At 44.6% G+C, this 18719-nt stretch overlaps 1 protein-coding gene across 1 annotated transcript in view; it reads left to right on the forward strand.

The window, feature by feature from the left end:
- The window catches only part of BAIAP3 (BAI1 associated protein 3), a 152007-nt gene that overhangs the window by 43277 nt on the left and 90011 nt on the right, over window positions 1-18719 (forward strand). Inside the window, exon 2 of the mRNA XM_072120408.1 lies at window positions 321-461. Within this exon, the coding sequence (XP_071976509.1) occupies window positions 331-461 (131 nt within the window). The 5' untranslated portion in view covers window positions 321-330. The remainder of the gene's footprint in view (window positions 1-320; window positions 462-18719) is intronic.

Here is an 18719-nt window from a genome sequence, read left to right on the forward strand (position 1 = left end):
TCTAGGGAGAGGGTAGGGGGCACATTCAGAGCTTTACTATAGAGAATCCATTTGTTTTATGGTTGAATAGTACTTCTATAGCCAGCTGAAATATTTCATTTCCAAGGTTTATTAGGAAAGATATAGCTGAAAGAGGAGACCTGACTGGTCACTCATGATGGGAAAGCTTTAAAGTTTACAGTTTGTTAAATATAATGAGATGTCTTTTTTGTGGGGTTGCCAAGTGCAAAGTAGTGTCTTCTGTTTTTCTTTCAAGCTATGATGATAAATCTGATCAGCAATAAAGACTAAACTCATTAATTTCTTGCTTTTATCTACAGGGCAGCAAAGATGTCCACACTACTCGAGATAAAAAGCAGTGTCTTAAGACAAGTGCAAAATCGACAGTCATTTCGCCGAAGAGCAGAGACGGAGTCTGGCACGCCAACGCAGGAGACGGGCAAGGTGACAAGCGCTGTCAGGTAAGTGCACTGGCGTCGCTTCTACGTGGAGCCGGAGTCATGTGTGCACTTTATAAGACAAGGGAAGGGCAGGGGCTTTTGGTAAGAGGTCTGCTAAGAAAGCCACAGGTGATGTGCGGTCATAAAATATGCATGTCGGCTCCGAGTGATCACACTGTGTGTTCATGTCAGTGCGGCTCCGACCTCAGGGATGCGTCCAGCTCAGATGGGAAGTGCGATGCGAGATTCTCGGATTTACATGCAGCTGGAAACTGTCATGGAATTGTATCTCAGAAGATCTTAAGGAAGCGCCTGTCATATCCAAGACAAATCCGACCTGAAGTTTATAGCTGGAGAAATCTAACAGAGAAAGGGAATGCACAATGTCCCCTAAAGGATGTGACACAAGTCACATATTGTACACCAGTAAATACAAGTCCCCGAGGTGTTTGTTACGTTGGCGATCACATTCTTTTTTATTGCTTTAGTTCGTCTAAGTAAATAAAAAGATCCTTTGTAAATCAACGTTATTGAAAACTTTCTGCCGTTTTATGTATACAGGAAGTATAAGGTCCCCTTGTTATCCTAAATGTTACCAATGAACAGCATTGTAATGTGTCTATTGGAAACTGGTAACATGTTAGGTCCTACCCTATCAGTGATGAGAACCCCAGAGATCACGATAACGGGGTCCCATGTACCGTACATCCGTCGTACCCCTCGTTGCTCCCCGAGATGAGCGGAACAAAAGTGTGTTCTCCCCCATTTATCTCAATGTAACTTACAGAGATTGCCAAATGCAATCAACAAGTTAGGGTCTATCCTTTGGATAGTACCTAATATGTTTCGTAGGAAAACCCCTTTAAACCAGGCATTGACGAGCAATCTAATTGACAGAATAGAGCTGCTTAAGGGTTACATACCAATACTATATCCGCCCCTGTTCATATGTTTTATTCAAGTACTATACAAGTATATGGGAAAGTGTAATTGTTTCTACACATCTAAAATTGCATTGTATGTGGCCCGTACAGAGCTTTATACAGCTGTAGATCTGTCCTTGGAGATCTGCTGCTAACAACATGTATGGTTAAACAGGAGTGTGAAAAATACATTTATATTCCAGTATTGTAGCTGGACTTGGAGCAACATGTTGTGTGATAAATCTTCATTGAACAAAGAACAGCTCTCTCACCTCTGCTCTGAGTCTGTGATTTAGCTGGCTTCTGGTTAGATATTACAGCATTTTGAAGGGGCTGGATGCAATTTGAATGCAGAGATCAAAGAACACAGCAGTGTGAATACACTCCCCCTGTGCTCCAAGTCCAGCTACTATTTCCAAATATTAATGCACATTCCTGCTGCTTAGTTTCTTAGTTTCTTCTTGGTTTACTACTGACCTTGTGTCACGGTTGACCCTGCGATTCATGTCTCGGATCACTGGTGCACCCGTTCTCCGCTATGTACCTGCCGCTGCCCTGCTCTGGATCCATACTCTTCTCTCCCGACTCCTGATGGCTCCTCTGTGGTCCAGTCCAGGTTGTGGGTCTGCTTCCTGGCTAGGCCACGCGCTCCCGTCACTAGGGCACGCACTCGCCAACTCTTCAAGAATTTAAAGGGCCAGCGTCCTCCTAATTGGCGCTGGCATTCCCGGCTCTGCTATATAGCCCAGCGGCTCCCAGCATCCCCTGCCAGATCTTTAAAGTCATTTAAGGTCCTGCCAGCCGTCCTTCTGAGGTCCTGCCAGCCGTCCTTCCGAGGTCCTGCCAGCCGTCCTTCCGAGGTCCTGCCAGCCGTCCTTCCGAGGTCCTGCCAGCCGTCCTTCCGAGGTCCTGCCAGACGTCCTTCCGAGGTCCTGCCAGCCGTCCTTTTGTGGTCTTGCCTACCTTGTGTCACGGTTGACCCTGCGATTCATGTCTCGGATCACTGGTGCACCCGTACTCCGCTATGTACCTGCCGCTGCCCTGCTCTGGATCCATACTCTTCTCTCCCGACTCCTGATGGCTCCGCTGTGGTCCTGTCCAGGTTGTGGGTCTGCTTCCTGGCTAGGCCACGCGCTCCCGTCACTAGGGCATGCACTCGCCGACTCTTCAAGAATTTAAAGGGCCAGCGTCCTCCTAATTGGCGCTGGCATTCCCGGCTCTGCTATATAGCCCAGCGGCTCCCAGCATCCCCTGCCAGATCTTTAAAGTCATTTAAGGTCCTGCCACCCGTCCTTCTGAGGTCCTGCCAGCCGTCCTTCCGTGGTCCTGCCTTCCCGTGGTCCTGCCTACCCTGTGTCCCTACCTTGGCTGCTACCAAGTGCCTAGTCGCACCCGTGGAGCGCCCTGGTGGCTCCCCACTGCAGCAAGACCATCCCGCTTTGAAGCGGGCTCTGGCGAAGACGAGGAGTCCACTTAGACTCCACTCCCGGGTAGCGGCTATTATCATTATCCCCCGCAGTGGTCCAGGGAGCCCACAGACTCTGCTCATAGACTCTTTGACGGTTTGTCCCTACGAATCGTGATAGTAAGATCCAGCCATGGACCTCGCCAAGGTCTTGTATCCTGCTAAAGCCCTGGACTGTGCCAAGGACCCACTCCAGCTACTGGGAGACCTTCCCAGATGTATTGCCCAGTAGTTTCAAGAGATTGCTGCCCAAAAAGAACTCCTGGACAAACTCACTGCTACCCTTCAAAGGATGATTGCCTCCCAACAGCAGGCTCCCGCGACTCCTCCTCCTGTTGCTTCAGTCACCCCGCCATGTTTTTCGGCAGTAGACTCTGGACCCGAATTTTTGATGCCTAACAAATTTGATGGCAACCTCAATTTTTGCAATAGCTTTGTTGCCCAGTGCTCACTGCACATCAAACTGATGTCCTCCCAATTCACCACCGATCGCACTAAGTTGGCATTTGTTTTTTCTTTGCTCTCAGGAGAGGCCCTGACCTGGGCTACCCCTTTGTGGGATAGTGGTGAACCGGACATGGGTACCTATACCACGTTTCTGGAAAAAACTCGGTCCAGGTTTGAACCACCTTGTCCAGCTTGGTCCCGGTGTGCCAAGAGCGGCTCCAGTCTCCGGTGTGCCAAGAGCCGCTCCAACCTCTGCAGCCTCCCAGTGCTGCTCCAGCGGCACCCCAGCCTCCGCAGCCTCCCAGTGCTGCTCCAGCAACGCCCCAGCCTCCGCAGCCTCCCAGTGCTGCTCCAGCAGCGTCGCAGCCTCCCAGTGCTGATCCAGCGACTCCTCAGCCTCCCAGTGCTGCTCCAGCGGCGTCCCAGCCTCCACAGCCTCCCAGTGCTGATCCAGCGGCGTCCCAGCCACCGCAGCTTCCCGGAGCTGCTCCAGCTTTCCCACAAGCCGCTCCAGTGTCTCCGCAGCTTCTTGAGCTGCCCAAGAGTCGCTCCAGCCTGCGGCTGCCCAAGAGTCGCTCCAGCCTGCGGCTGCCCAAGAGTCGCTCCAGCCTGCGGCTTCCCAAGAGTCGCTCCAGCCTGCGGCGTCCCAAGAGTCGCTCCAGCCTGCGGCTTCCCAAGAGTCGCTCCAGCCTGCGGCTTCCCAAGAGTCGCTCCAGCCTGCGGCTTCCCAAGAGTCGCTCCAGCCTGCGGCTTCCCAAGAGTCGCTCCAGCCTGCGGCTTCCCAAGAGTCGCTCCAGCCTGCGGCTTCCCAAGAGTCGCTCCAGCCTGCGGCTTCCCAAGAGTCTCTCAAGCCTGCGGCTAAAAGAAAGAAATGGAGGAAGCGAAGGAAAAAGAAGAGGCTGAAGAAGAAGAGGGGCCCTAAGGGGGGGGGGGTAGTGTCACGGGTAACCTTGCGATCCATGCCTCAGATCGCGGTTGCACCCGTGCACAGCTGGGTCCCGGTCCGGACCTATGGCACAGGTGCCCCTGCGATCCATGTTGCGGATCGCGGGTGCACCCCTGCTCCGCTGTGTGCCTGTCGCTGCCCTGCTCTGGATCAGTACTCACCTCTCCCGGCTCCTAATGGCTCCGCTGTGGTCCCGTCCAGGTCGTGGGTCTGCTTCCTGACTAGGCCATGCGCTCTTGTCACTAGGTCGTTCGCGTGCTGACTCTTCAAGAATTTAAAGGAGCAGCGTCCTCCTAATTGGCGCTGGCATTCCCCGCTCTGCTGTATAGCCCAGCAGCTCCCAGAATCCCCTGCCAGATCTTCAAGTCATTCTAACTGAAGTGAAAGCCTCCTGAACGTTTCCAGACGCCGCCGCCGGTTCCTGTGGTGTTCCCATGTTCCTGTTGTGTTCCCGTGTTCCTGTGTGGCGGTCCTGTAATCCTGTGGCGGTCCTGTAATCCTGTGGCGGTCCAGTATCCCAGCCGTCCTTCCGAGGTCCTGCCAGCCGTCCTTCCGAGGTCCTGCCTTTCCGTGGTCTTGCCTTCCCGTGTACCTGCCTCCTGTTTTCCTGATCTTGTGGCTCTTGTTTAGACTACTGTACTGTTTTGTGATTTTTGCATTGCTTATCCCTCTTTGCTTTGACCTAGCTCTGGCGGATGTGTGTTCTATTTTGTGTTTGTCTACATGTTTTGTTCTTATGGTGCAGGGAGGGATTGTCGACCAGTTACTGCCCATCGTCTAGGGTGGTTCAAGTAAGTAGGTAGGGTGAGATTGGGTAAAGAATCAGGGTTCACTGTCTTGTCTGTTTTTCTGCTCCTAGTTCCCCCTTACACCAAAAAGATTACACAGCCACAAGAAATACCTGGACATCCTTCTCTCAGTGTATTGGTGTCTAGGGATAGGGGGAACACCGGCAACGGTTGCTTCGAAAAACTGCTATTGGCATATGTTCCATTACGTTATAGTGACCTGCAATACCAGGACAAGCCACTACTAGGAACGTGGAGCAGTATTGGCATTATTACAAGACTAAAATATTAGTTTGAGGTTTTTTGAATCATTTATTTTTTATATTATTATTTTATTCTTTAATACCTGACACTCAAAACAACATAAAACTGCACATCCAGGGAATACTAATGGCAAAACTTCTGTGTAATGAGCCACGTAACTGCATACATTACGGAGAAATTCAATAGCAAGTCAGAATTTAAAATCCTATTTCTAAGTAAATTGTGATTCGGATCATCTCCAGGCTCATTAACATTCACCTTCTTTTCTTCTTTTCCATTCTATATTGTGAACAATGCGGCACTGGGTTTTATGCCGTTAATTGCTCGCGGTTCAAAGGTCCCTCGTAATGTTCGTACTCACTTGTGTATAACGCTACAATTATAAAAATAGGCTTTTTCACCCAAGTAGATGGTAGGGCTAATGTAAATAGTGAGATTAGCTGTACTGTGCTTTAATTAGAAAAGTACAGCTTCTGCGACTGGCAAATTATAGATGATGGCAGAAAGGAGACAAAAGGAAGGGGAAAAAAATTCTGTGGCCTGGAAGGGATATTGGGGAGTAAAATTATTTTGAATATTTATCACTGTAAGAAATAGAAAATTTTAAAAAATATATATTATTGACATTGCCTTGTTCTGGTTTTCTCTATGTAATTTAATAAAGTGGAAAAATATGATAAGATTAAAATTAAAGGGAACCTGTCAGCAGCTTTTACATCACTAAGTACCCCTAGTAGGTTGGTTACGAAATGTCCTTTCCTCTTTTAAGTGAGATCTCACACTATAAAAAAAAATCTCTTCCAAGGTCATATGCAAATGAATAGAGAAGAATCAGCTATAGAGGCTGCAGGGGGAGTGTCTATTCGGATGCCCCTATCTTCAGTTGTATAGTACCTAGAACCATGATGTGGGTGTCATTTTCAAGATAAGAATGTCATATTTTAGATTGCATTAGGCATGTGGTTCCGTGACCAACAGAACCAGAGATAACTAGTTGGAAATACGAGATGCAGATAAAGATCCACTTATTGGCTATGTCTTTAACTGCCTGTATGTCCATTTCTGTGGATCACAGACCCACAACTCTGATGTGAGCTGAAAGATGAGATTCCTATTTTTAATCTGACACCTGCAGAATGGTTCTATGTACAGCTGTTCTATAAAATCAAAGATAGGGGCATCTGAAGTGGCAACTCCTTCCAGTTAACTTAAAGGAAACCTACCACTTGAAGTGGCAGGTTTCAGATGGAAATACCGAGCACCAGCTCAGGGTGAGCTGGTGCCGGAGCTTATTTTTGTTAGTGTTTTAAACCACTGTATTGCGGTTTAAAACACTTTTTAAACTTTATAGCCGGCGCAGGGAGGTACGCTTCAAGTGGTAGGTTTCCTTTAAAGTGACTCATCTCGGGCAATACATGACTCTTTTTATCTGATTTGCTTATGAATTTGGAGGTGTTTTTTTAACATAGGTAAATGGGTGAGATTCCCCATATTTGAGGCAATGCTAGAAAGGATTTATCATACTCTACCTGAGGGAGGTGGTAGTTTAATTAGACAAAATCTGGTGACATTTAAATTAATACAGTTTAATCGTATAACTAAATCATTATACAATGTTTTCATCAATTTTTTTTCAAAATTGGATGCCAAAAAAGCCTGGATTCTGATTGGTATTTTTTCCACGACGGGGTTCATTGCATGGGAATTATTATTTTTATTTTTTGATAAACTGGCCGTTTTGGGACACGGTGTATTTTAGCTTAATTTTGTGTTTTTTTACTTTTTTAGTCCCCTTGGTTAGCTTGAACCTTAGGGGGTCTGATTTTTCATTCAATATAGTGTAATGCAATAGTTTTGTATTATATGGCTATTACATTATATTATTACATTATATTATACTTATTGTATACACTAAATGATAAATAGTCATTCCTGGCCAACCCCCTTAACTAAGAATTTACTTCATAGGGTATTTTAAGTAGGTATTTTGTAAACTAGACAAAACTTGTGATAAATTCAGCGTAATTGTCGCTTACGTTTTCTCTTTGCTCAGTAATTGCGTTGTTTTTACCTCGTGCTCGATACTTCAGAGCCCCCGGATTTTCTTAAATGTTAATTGCAGGAATATTTTTTGTTTCTTTTGAACTGCAAATGATGTAAAGTTTTTACACTTTTTGTCTCTTGTCTGTGTCTTGCGCTTTCGGCGGCGGGAGATTTGGAGCTGTCATAAAGAACAAAAGCTCCTTACCTCCTCTGTACTTTTTGCACTATGTAATTTAGTCGAGTGCATAATTGCAGCATTCATTTCTAATAACAGGTTTTATGGCATTGAGGAACTAAATAAATATGTTAAATTTGTTACTTTTTTTTTGCGTGCCATTTTTATATGTAGCAAAATGCCGCTTTTTCAATCTCATTCATGTTGTGCTAGAGACGGTGTATTGTCACAAAACTTTATGATGCTTGATAGGGAACATTGTCACTGATATGTGTGCGACAGACTCTGCTGTTTTATGACTACATTGTACGACTGCGTAGAGATTTTATTGTAAGAAATCATGTTGATAAATCCATGAGGAGCAGGATTTCAGGGTTTCAACAAAACATGGGGTATAAGAGGAGTAAAAAAATGGGGTAAAAGCTTTGCGTGAGGGCAGGAAGGAGAAGATTAAGACTGCCATGGACCTAGGCTGTAATAAATTGTGGGTCTAATTTTATTTAATGACTTGCTATATACTGCCTACAAGAGGAAGGGGATTCCTTCTGTCCGCCTACATTTCTGTAGTTTAAGAAGGGCTCTTGGGGCTCTTGTATACATGTGTGCTGTGTGCTGGCATACATGAGGATTTCCCTCTATTCATTGGGGGGGGGGGATTCATTAAATGAAACTAACCCCTCAAAAAAACCCAAAAAGCTAGAAATACTCACCTCTTCTCCTCCTCATCTTGATCCCAGTGCTGTCTGTCGCTGGTCTTGACACGCCGGAATCGCCTAGAAAAGAAAGTTATAATTAGCAGCAAGTAGTGCAGGGAGAAGATGTCCCGTGCTCTGGGCTGCTAATTATGCACACACACCCCTCCCCCACACACCTCCTTCTCCCATGCCGGGAGCACGGGAGAGCAAGGTGACATCCTGCAAGAATATTCTAAAATACCACACACCAGGCTTCTAATTATGCACGCCCCCCTCCCAGCACGTGAGATATCACGCCTCGCATCACCTCGCTCTCTCATAACTTTTCCTTTTCTAGGTAATCCTGGCGTATCAAAGCTAGCGTTAGACAGTGCCGGTATCAAGATGCAGAAGAGCGGAGGTGAGTATTTCTAGGTTTTTTTGCTTTTTTGGAGTGGTTGATTTTCTTTAATATGTTGACAGTCGATGGAGTCCAACAGTGCAGACCTCGACACTGTTGTGATGATGAATCTGTCACATTCTACTTTTACACCTACCTTTAGATGGTCTAAACTGTGTGCCACAATGTGGTGCAACTTCCTAAGGTACACAGACAAATTTCCATACAGCCAGGCCCCGTATCATGAGGCCACAGTCAGTGGAGAGTCGGAAAGGGGCCAAAAAATGGTCTAAAAACCTTCATAAATGTTTGGGTTTTTTGAGGTTTCCCCTTTTTATCTGTTCTGGGCAATATAAAGCTTGATAGGCGGTTTGGGTGGCCATGATCCCCACAAAATGCTTGGGCCCCCAGTCGCGGCTCAAACCTCCCGTTTTATAATTCACTATTAGAAACAACCCTAGTGGTTACGAGAGGCAAGCGGACGAGCACAAATGATCTGTCAGAAGCGCCAAAGACTTAGCAGTTCTACCAATGCAAGTTGAAAAATACTATATATACTATATGTACTATAATGTATCTTATATGGTATTGACTTGTATGGGGAAGAGGCACCATATGGGCTACCTGAGGCTCTTAGGCTTGGATGCAACTAAACCTTCAGTCCCACCTCAACTTACTCCCACGAGTGGATCCTTTCTGCTGTGATTTTGAGAGTTCGACTTTAGATTTGTTGTCTCCCTAGTTCTATATTTACAGAGAGAAAATGGATGATCTTTCCAATCTGCTGAGCGTTTAAAAATAACAATTTTCCTCTGCAGAACCACTTGCACTTTTCACAATTCCAGATTGATAACAATCCTATTGTGCAGCGTTATCTTTGGGAACGATTATGGAAATTGCCGGTCTCGATCACTCAGCATCTCTTTGTTGCACTTTGCAGGGTATTTTAGTCCGATCCATCGCTGCTTTCTTATTTGCACATTAAAAGTTCAGGGTTATGGTGAGAACCTCTGAAAAATCTGCCATTTAGGAAAGAGAGCGGAGCAGTATGTGTCACCTATAGAAAATTACTATCGCAGCGGCTTTTTTTTCTCGATACAGTACAAAGACATTTTTGTATCAGCGGCTGGGAACATCAAGGGGAGCCCTTCAGCTATTCTAGGAGCCTTGGCTCAGAGGTAGGAGGAAGCTGCAAATAAAAATCACAAAAAAATAACTCCCTAAATCCCTTTCTCATCCAATTCCTTCCCTTCCTTAGTTGAACTTGATGGACATTTGTCTTTTTTTCAACTGTATAAACTATGTAACTATGTAACACCAATGCAAGTAAAGCTAAAGAGATTTTCCCAAAATGACATATCCGCTTAAAATATTGTGGCACATTTACTTACCAGTCCGACGAAGTTCCCCGAAAGTGCATTGTCCGGTGAGAATTCACGGAGATCGTGCGCCCGATATCCTGCATGTGCCACTTCCTCGCTCAGGTCCGCCGGAATTCACCTTCTTCTTCCTGGTGCATGTAAGTGCATTGTCTTGCGACACATTTTGAAAGTTAAATCCCACTCTCAGTCGGATCATCTGACTTCACTTCCCCTGATTTCTGTCGCATGGAAGTCGGCGCAGCTGCACCACTATCCGATCGCGTGCGACACAATCTCGTGCAAACCCCTGTTAAATGCCTGTCAAAGCTGCGCAAATCCTGAAAACGATGAATAGTCCGACGAAAGTGCAATCCGCGACCCTTAGTAAATAGGCCCCATTGTATGTCTCTAAGGACACTGGGGATTTAGTTCATGGAAACCCCACCAAATACAAGGTAAGGGGTCTCTTATTTCCCATTTGATCTAGCAGGGGTTACATTTCACTCCATTTACTAAATATGGGGCGTTGATGGTCATGTAGATCACTCAACAATTTTCATTAGTCCCATAGCATTAGAAAGGATGTGTTTTCGTTCTCATAAATGGTTGATGTTCCAGCATCTGAACCCCCAGTAATCAGACATTTATCGTTAATAATGTAGAATCCTTTAAACAGTTGGCTCCCCCTAGTGGGGACTACTGGCACCCAAACTTTTTCCAATATGCTCGTTGGAGCCAAAAGACCCAAGGCTAACTTTTACCTCTGACCCCATCTATTACATAGGTTTGGATGATAATAGGTTTCCAGAGTAGCTGATCTTTGCACATACTGGTGAACCATCCATAGTGTAGGTCATCTGAGTACAAAATGAATGGTCGGGGGGGGGGGGGGTATCCATTTTAAAGGCCACTTTAATTCCATCCACTTCAAAGTAGGTCACTAGAACAGCTGGTGTCTGCTGTATCCGGGTTTTGAACCCCCCACCAATTGCATAATGATGAACTGTCCAGAGGATGAGGACCTGAAAATCCCTTTAAAAGTAACATATACTGATAATAATAATAAAAATAATAATCTGGGATTTTATATTCCCATTAAGAAATGCTGTCTCCATGGCAAAAACCATTAAACAGGCAATTATAATTATTCAGGTTCAGACATCAGGGGTCTCATTATGAAAGAAACAAGGCCGACATAAAGAAAGAAAATGTGGAGGAATTGTGCTTTTCTTATTCTATAGGAAAAACATATTGAATCTGAGCCGATGAATACATAATACAATGAAAAGGCCGGCAAGTATTTTACCCCTGGACCTTGACCAGGTTGGAATGTAATAGAAGTCCCTGCAGGCAATTACATTTGTATATGGGGCATTGTTGTAGAGGTAGTACATTATTATGTTATACTTCAGCTTATATTCACTATTCTGTGTTTTGTTAATCCTTTGTGAACCGAACACAGCGGTAATGCCAAGTTCACACCACCAAGGCCAGTCTGCACTGACACATTGTAACGAACACTTCAGCTGTGGTGAACAGGACATGGCCATTCAGCCTCTGAATATTAACAAAAAATGAATTCACACCTTTAATTACAACAACCAAAGATCTTGAAGATGTTTGGAACGTCAAATATCCAGTATATAGAAAGTACACAACTGTATACACTGTATAACGGGGCTATACAGTGTTAATATGGCCATGGCGATATTTAAAAAAAAGTTTAATAATTTTATTATTTGATTCTTCATGGCTTAAAAAAAAAAAAATCAACTTTCTAATTACATTAACGATAATATATAGATGCGAACATAAATGGTAGAAGCCCTGGCCGGCAGACATCATGAGGGCACCTTACTTTGGCCTTCGGGCATGTGAAAAAAACACCAAAGCTGTGACATCTGTAAAGAAACAGGGAACAACCGTCAGGAAACGAATTGACACGGACAAAACACCTGTAAATAAAATGAACCTGAGGGCAGGGTGGGTGGGAGACTTCTTGTAACTCAGTCCTGAGGGCAGAAGAAAAGAGACCCCTCCACGTCCCCCCATAACTTATAATGAACTTTAAGAAAGGGGGCCAATTTTTGCCTTTTTTAAATTGAAATGCAACACCCCCCCCCCCCCCTTAGTCCCCTTCCCCTTATCTAGGTTATTTGGGGCTATTGAGCTCCTTCGCAATAATACAAGCGGTTTGGTAGTAGTTCAAGGCCCAAGCTTTCTAGGGGGCCCATCGCCACCCAAACCACCCAACAAATTTTACACTGACAAGGGCCTTTAAACATGATATCCTCATACATCTGTTCCTACTATGAATACACATGTACACAAGAGCTGTTTCAGGACCTTTGAATGTTCTCCAAAGGTCCTGAAACATTAGGTTGACAGCAAGGAGAAGGACACATCCTCCATTCCCCAAGAAGCTGATTCTAGTACCAGATGTAGGAAGTGATTCCAGACTTTTAGGGGCCATAATAGTCATACACCCCAGGGCCCATGGCAGTCTTAATCCGCCCCGGAGTGCTGCATTTACAATTCTGCTGGTTTACAATAGACACGGTCAACAAGGTTGTCATCAAACACTTGGTTTCTTCTCCATCTGTGAAAGGGATCTGATGTATTGGCTACACTGTGCTGTGAATAATGGAACATTATTCTCTAAATCTGGCAGAACTGTGAATGCAGCTCCGGGGTATAATGCACATTGCTTCTCCAGCATGGGGGTAACTACGGGGGCAGCTGCTACCGTGCCCAAAGGGTTAGCGGGCCCAGGTACCTGACCTCCAACAGTGTAAAGAATGGAGGATGTGCACCATTGGTTCCTATGTCATACTATATCTGTGATGGGTACGGGTCAGTTTTTAGTTTGTCATAAAAAATTTTTTATCCCAATTATGGTAATAGATTTTCCGTCTGTGTCGGTCTTCTTCAGTACAGAACAGATTATCCAGTTATAAATCATCTGAGATTACTTCTATAATCTTGCACTATTTTTAGTTGTAACCTCAATTTATCTGTAGATTGCAACTTTAATGTTTTGTGACATCTGTTCGGCACTGTGGGGTCCTTGTAACATCAGAATACATTATGAGAAACCAGGGACACTTACTCATAGATCCAGGCAACCGGGACTGTGTTGTGTTCTTATAATTGTTATATTTGTTATAATTCTTCTAATATTAACTTATGCTGCTGAAACTTCACATGCTGTTACACTGCTTCTCCCTCCACCTGCCTGCTGTTAAAAATAGGGGAAAGTTGGACCCGTATATATAATATGCCTCATAACCATTTTATTTTGCTGAACTGTCCCATGAAATGGCTCTTGGTGTGGGTGGAGCTCATGAAAATTTTCATACCTTTTTTTACTGGCTCAGTTTGTGACCATTCCTAAAAGGCCAAGAATGGATCCTGAAATTGTCAGAAGATTGGGTATTCAAATGTTCAGAGGTACAATACATGTCCTAGTAGCTGTCCCCTACTTTTTAGAACCGACTGCACGTGAGAACATTTTTCCAGATAATGATGGGGGGTTGGGAGAACACCTGAAAAATTTCCAATTCACAGCAACACACTTGCTCAACTCCTAACCCCACGCCAAGTGTGCCCACATGTTGGAATACCCCCTATTGGTTCACACACCATATAATGCCACCACATTGTATAATACCCTTACTTCTGTGACAACCCGTACTGTATAATGCTCCCACTTAGTATAATTCGAGTTCTGGGTTCGAGTCCCAACCAGGTCAACATCTGCAAAGAGTTTGTATGTTCTCTTCGTGTTTGCGTGAGTTTCCTCTGGGTCCTCCTGTTTCCTCCCACACTCCAAAACATACTGGTAGATTGTTTAGATTGTGAGCCCCATGGGGACAAGGACAAATTTGTCATGCTTTGTTCAGCGCTGCGTAATCTGTGTGCGCTATATAAATAAAGAATTGTTATTATTATTATATTAATTCCACCTTCCTGTGACAACCCGCACTGTATAATGCCCCCACGTAGTATAATTGGCCCTTCCTGTGACAACCCGCACTGTATAATGCCCCCACGTAGTATAATTGGCCCTTCCTGTGACAACCCGCACTGTATAATGCCACCTTTTCTATAGCCCCCTCCTTGCTCCCTTTTCTGAAGCCTTCTTCTTATGATACCTCCTTTTTCTAGACTCAAATTCTGTAGCCACCCGATTTATGCCCCCTATTTTGTTGCCCTCATTCTTATGCCACCTTTTATGTTACAACCCCCCTCCACTTATCCTCCTTGTTTTCTATGATGATCATATACTGACCTTTCCACGTTCCAGTGCAGCAATTCTCTCCTCTCCTCTGCCATGACGGCTCCCTGTTTCACCATTGTATTAAGCTGGAGGGTTTGCAACCTGGAAATTGGTGTTCCATGGACCCTTGCTTAGGGACCGCTGCTATAATTTCCCCAAAGCAGGGGATTAATAAAGTTGGATCAAAGAATTTTCACTGTAATATTTATTTAAAAAAAAAACCCCTGTATAATAAGCTCAATAAAAGAAACTCGTTTCAATAAACGCTTCCTAATTAGATTTTCTTCTCTCATATTGTACTACACATAAGAGGTGTTTATGGCTTCCTTGCCCCGGATACATCATTTGCAGCGTTTCCTTGTCCTTTGATGCTCATTTTACACGGCATAAAGTATTCATGTGGTTAAAATGAAAACAAATGGTGACTGTGCGTGCGCTGTAAATTGGTGTTAATGAAATGCCTGCCTGGCCTGCATACATTAATATTATCCTTCATATGAAGGCTAGACAATTCGGATGTAAGGATCCACCGAGGACTGTTGCTATGGCGACTGCATGGCATCATACAGAGAGGCGAGGATTTCCCGTGCCCCGCTGCGTCTCACAAAGCGACAGTAATTCTTTTCACGCAGGTATAGATGAGCATTAATGTTTACTGTAAACTGCGTGTTATAGAAGAGCATAAATATTTTATTTACTGCCGTTTATGCACCGGGGGAGGAGATGTTACTGGGATCGGCAATAAGAAGAAGCCAAGATGGCAGCGCAACACAGTGGGAAACCTCAGGTGCTGAAATCACTGTGAGACATAGCATCTTTGTAGAGACTACGTCAGGGGCGTAACTATAGGGGGTGCAGAGTGTGCGATCGCACCTGGGCCCACAAGGCTTAGGGGCCCATGAGGTGTCACTTTCCCATATGAGAAGACTAGTAATATAAACCATACATTATAGTCGGGGGCCTGGCACAGACTTTGCACTGGGGCCCATCAGATTCTAGTTACCCCACTGGACTACGTATACCCTACATTACATCGACAGTCCTTAAAGGGAGTGGCATCCAGTAGGATAATGGCCGATCACAAAAAATGATCAATAACCATTCATCAAGGTGTTGACTTGGCCTCCAAAAGCCGCAGATCACAATCCAGTCAAATATCTGTGGGATATGCTGGACAAACGAGTCAGATCCACAGAGATCATACCTCACAATTTAGAAAGATTTTGGCGCAGATTTTCTTGGCGGGAAAATCCTCTGTGTGAATTGGACCTTATCGAACACATGCATATCAACTTAAAACCGATAACAAATCATTCCTTTAAGGAAACCTACCATCAGAAATCTACCTATTAAGGTACTAAGCGCTAATTTATCTTTACCTAATCGTATCCTACTTTCTACACTAACCTAAACGTTATCTACCTAATAAGCAAATTTCTCAGAGGCGCTACTGGGGTGTGGGAGCTACTGTTCCCAGTAGCCTCTGCAATCCCTCACAGCTGCATGCCCTCATTGCAATCCTCACACAGCTCCCGCTGTTCCCTGTTAGATCGGAGCTCTGCGCATGCGCAGTAGCTTTTGCTTCAGACGGGAGGGCTGCTATACATGTTGTGTTGGGGCTGAAGCTGGAGCTACTGTGAATGCGCAGAACTCTGATGGAGCAGGAAACAGCAGGAGAGTGCAGTGAACTCACAGGTAGGGAGGGATCGCAGAGGCTACTGGGGTGTGAAGTAGCCTTTGCGCCCGCTCCTGCTATATGTATATTAATACATATAATTATGGGCAGTTTATTACTGTGCTGCTACCTACTGACCAAAGTATATTTTTTGGAGAGGCTACTGGGGTTTGGAGTAGCCTTTCCGTAAAATTACTAAAGTGTGTCCGCGGTGCTAAGTCGGCGCGCGGGAGAGGAGGAGGGGGTGAGCATGCTTGCCCCCGCCCCTCTCCGTAGAGATGCATGGTGCACGGCGCCGTAATATGGGAAAAGATGGGACATGTCCTATCTTTTCCCGGGTACGGAACAGTACTGTGTCGCATGTGTGCGCCACTGTTTCGCTCCGTGCACCCATTACTGGCCTATGGGGGATGTATATACAGCGGCTTTATTATATACGTTCCCCAACTGTGATGTGAATTTAGCCTTAATACGTATAAATGTAACTGTTCTAGGTTGTAAAGACTAATTGCATAATTACTGGGACATTTTAGACTCTTACAAGCCTTGCAGTGCATGGGGATTACAGTTTTGAGGTCCTCCATTAGAAACAGGATATTGCATCATCACTAAAACAGGAAGTCAGGTCTTGGTGAAGGGTCTGAGACAAAAAAATTGTTTGGTGTCCTGAGGCTGTGTGCTAGATGGCTGAAGGAGAAGTAAAAAGTCAGGACACCCTTGAAGCTAACAAGGTAAAGAGATCATGTTATTATTGAAAGACCGTAAGGGGTTGTCCACTTTAAGCACATTCCCGCAAATACTTTTACTGGCGATTTGCATTGCAATTATTTCTCCCTTTATGCCACCTCCATGCCAAGTGGGCATGGAGGGATGCAAAGGCAGTGTGGCTGACGGCAGAGTGGGAACTCACTTTAGCCTTTGACCAATCAGTCCTGAACGGTAAACAGTAGAAGTGCAATTCTAAGCCAGAAAGGGCTTGATATAGAATTGTACGCTACTACGGACAGACGCCGGATTCATTAGGGGGCTAGAGCCTTGTTGCACTTGCGAATGATAAATGTCCCTATCCACTCAGCTACTTTGGACAATAAAATGTTAATGTTCTTCTTAGAACCACGCCTCTTTTAGCTACCTTGTAAGGCAGCTCCCTTGACATCAAGCATGACCTTCATGAAGCCTTATGACATGATGGAGGATTAAAATCAAACCAATATATCTAACTTATTTTCCCAGAATCTCCTAGTGGCTATAAGACTCCACACGCGTACACGATGGCTTTAATTGGTAGTCTCCGTAGGGGAAACTCTTACTTCCCGACCCTTCTAAAAAGAGGGGAGGGGATATCTGGCAGCATGTGTCATAAATCTGAGTGCACGGATTAAGTTGAAGGATTTACAATGCTTAAATTGTACAACAACAAAGGAGATCAGTGTGTTATTCGGTACTATGTAACCACCATGGCTTGTAACCTACTACTATACTGCTCCCGGAGACAATTCAGCCCTGGTTTTTATAGATATATTAACTATATTTTAATTATGTTTGTGAGCCTGTCTTGTGTTGTCCTCCTATATTCCTACCTGTTCCCCACTGAATGGGAATCTCCTGAGTAATGTAATCCAGGGACTCGGTAAGAGTAAAAATGGCAGTGATGGGGGATCACGGAGGTGAGAAGTTCTTATTTTCTTAAGACTTGTATCCTACTGGACAACTTATTTTAGCTGTTTTGCTTATTTTTTATATAAAAATGTAAAAAAAAAATTCAGCTCATTTACCAGCTTGATGTCGCTTATACACAAGGCTCCTTATTCACATATACCCTCTCCACGAAGTGACACGAAATAGACGCCGCGGTGCACAGTTTGTCTTCTTAACACAATCTTCAGCTCTTTCTATGTGTCCATCAATTTGGCACATAACTCGGCTCCCTGACAATCCAACCCAGTGGGGCATTGTAGATAAATCCTACTCTGAGGATCTCAATCACAAATTATTATAATTAAGCGGCTACAAAAGAAGAACCCAGGGAGAAATGGCTTGTCAGAAATGGCAGTTTTACTTCCCCGAAATAAGAGGAACTGATTACATAATAGACGACTGGGAGCGCAATGGGAAAATATACTTGTAAAAGCCCGAGGTAAAGTGCGGCTTAAAATATTTCGTACAGAGAATGTCACATACTGGCAGGATTACGTAGCATGTTAATGTATGGAACATAATGGATGGACAAATAAGTACTTGGCTTGAAAGATGAAGTTTACATGTAAAATCAAATGTTAACATCTTTATTTAAAGGAGAACTTCCACTTCTTCCACTGCTAGTTATGGTCTGCTGCATGTATTACCTTCTGTAACTTGCTGTAGATGGGATAGCATGCAGATTGATGAAGGTCTGGTTACTGGGACCAATACAGCATCTTGTTGAGTCTTTGGCCTCAGGGCAGCAATATGCAATAGATCAGAGGGAGTGGCATGAGATAAGTCCTGCTAATTATTGTCTGCTGCATGTATTAGTTTTTGTAACTTGCAGTAGACTTGGGATAACATGCAGATTTGTGAAGGTCTCGCTACTGGGACCAATACAGCATCTACCTTGAGGCCAGTTGAGTCTTTGACCTCAGGACAGCAATGTGCATTAAATCAGAGGGGGTGGCATGAGCTGAGTCCTACTGATTATGGTCTTCTACATGTATTAGTTTATGTAACTTGCGGTAGATGGGGGATAACATGTGGATTGGTATAGTTCTGGTTACTGGGACCATTACAGCATCTACCATGAGGCCAGTAGAGCCTTTGATCTCAGGGCAGCAATATGCAATAGATCAGAGGGGGTGGCATG

Source organism: Engystomops pustulosus, chromosome 8, assembly GCF_040894005.1.
Source record: "Engystomops pustulosus chromosome 8, aEngPut4.maternal, whole genome shotgun sequence".
Classification (NCBI taxonomy): Eukaryota; Metazoa; Chordata; class Amphibia; order Anura; family Leptodactylidae; genus Engystomops; species Engystomops pustulosus.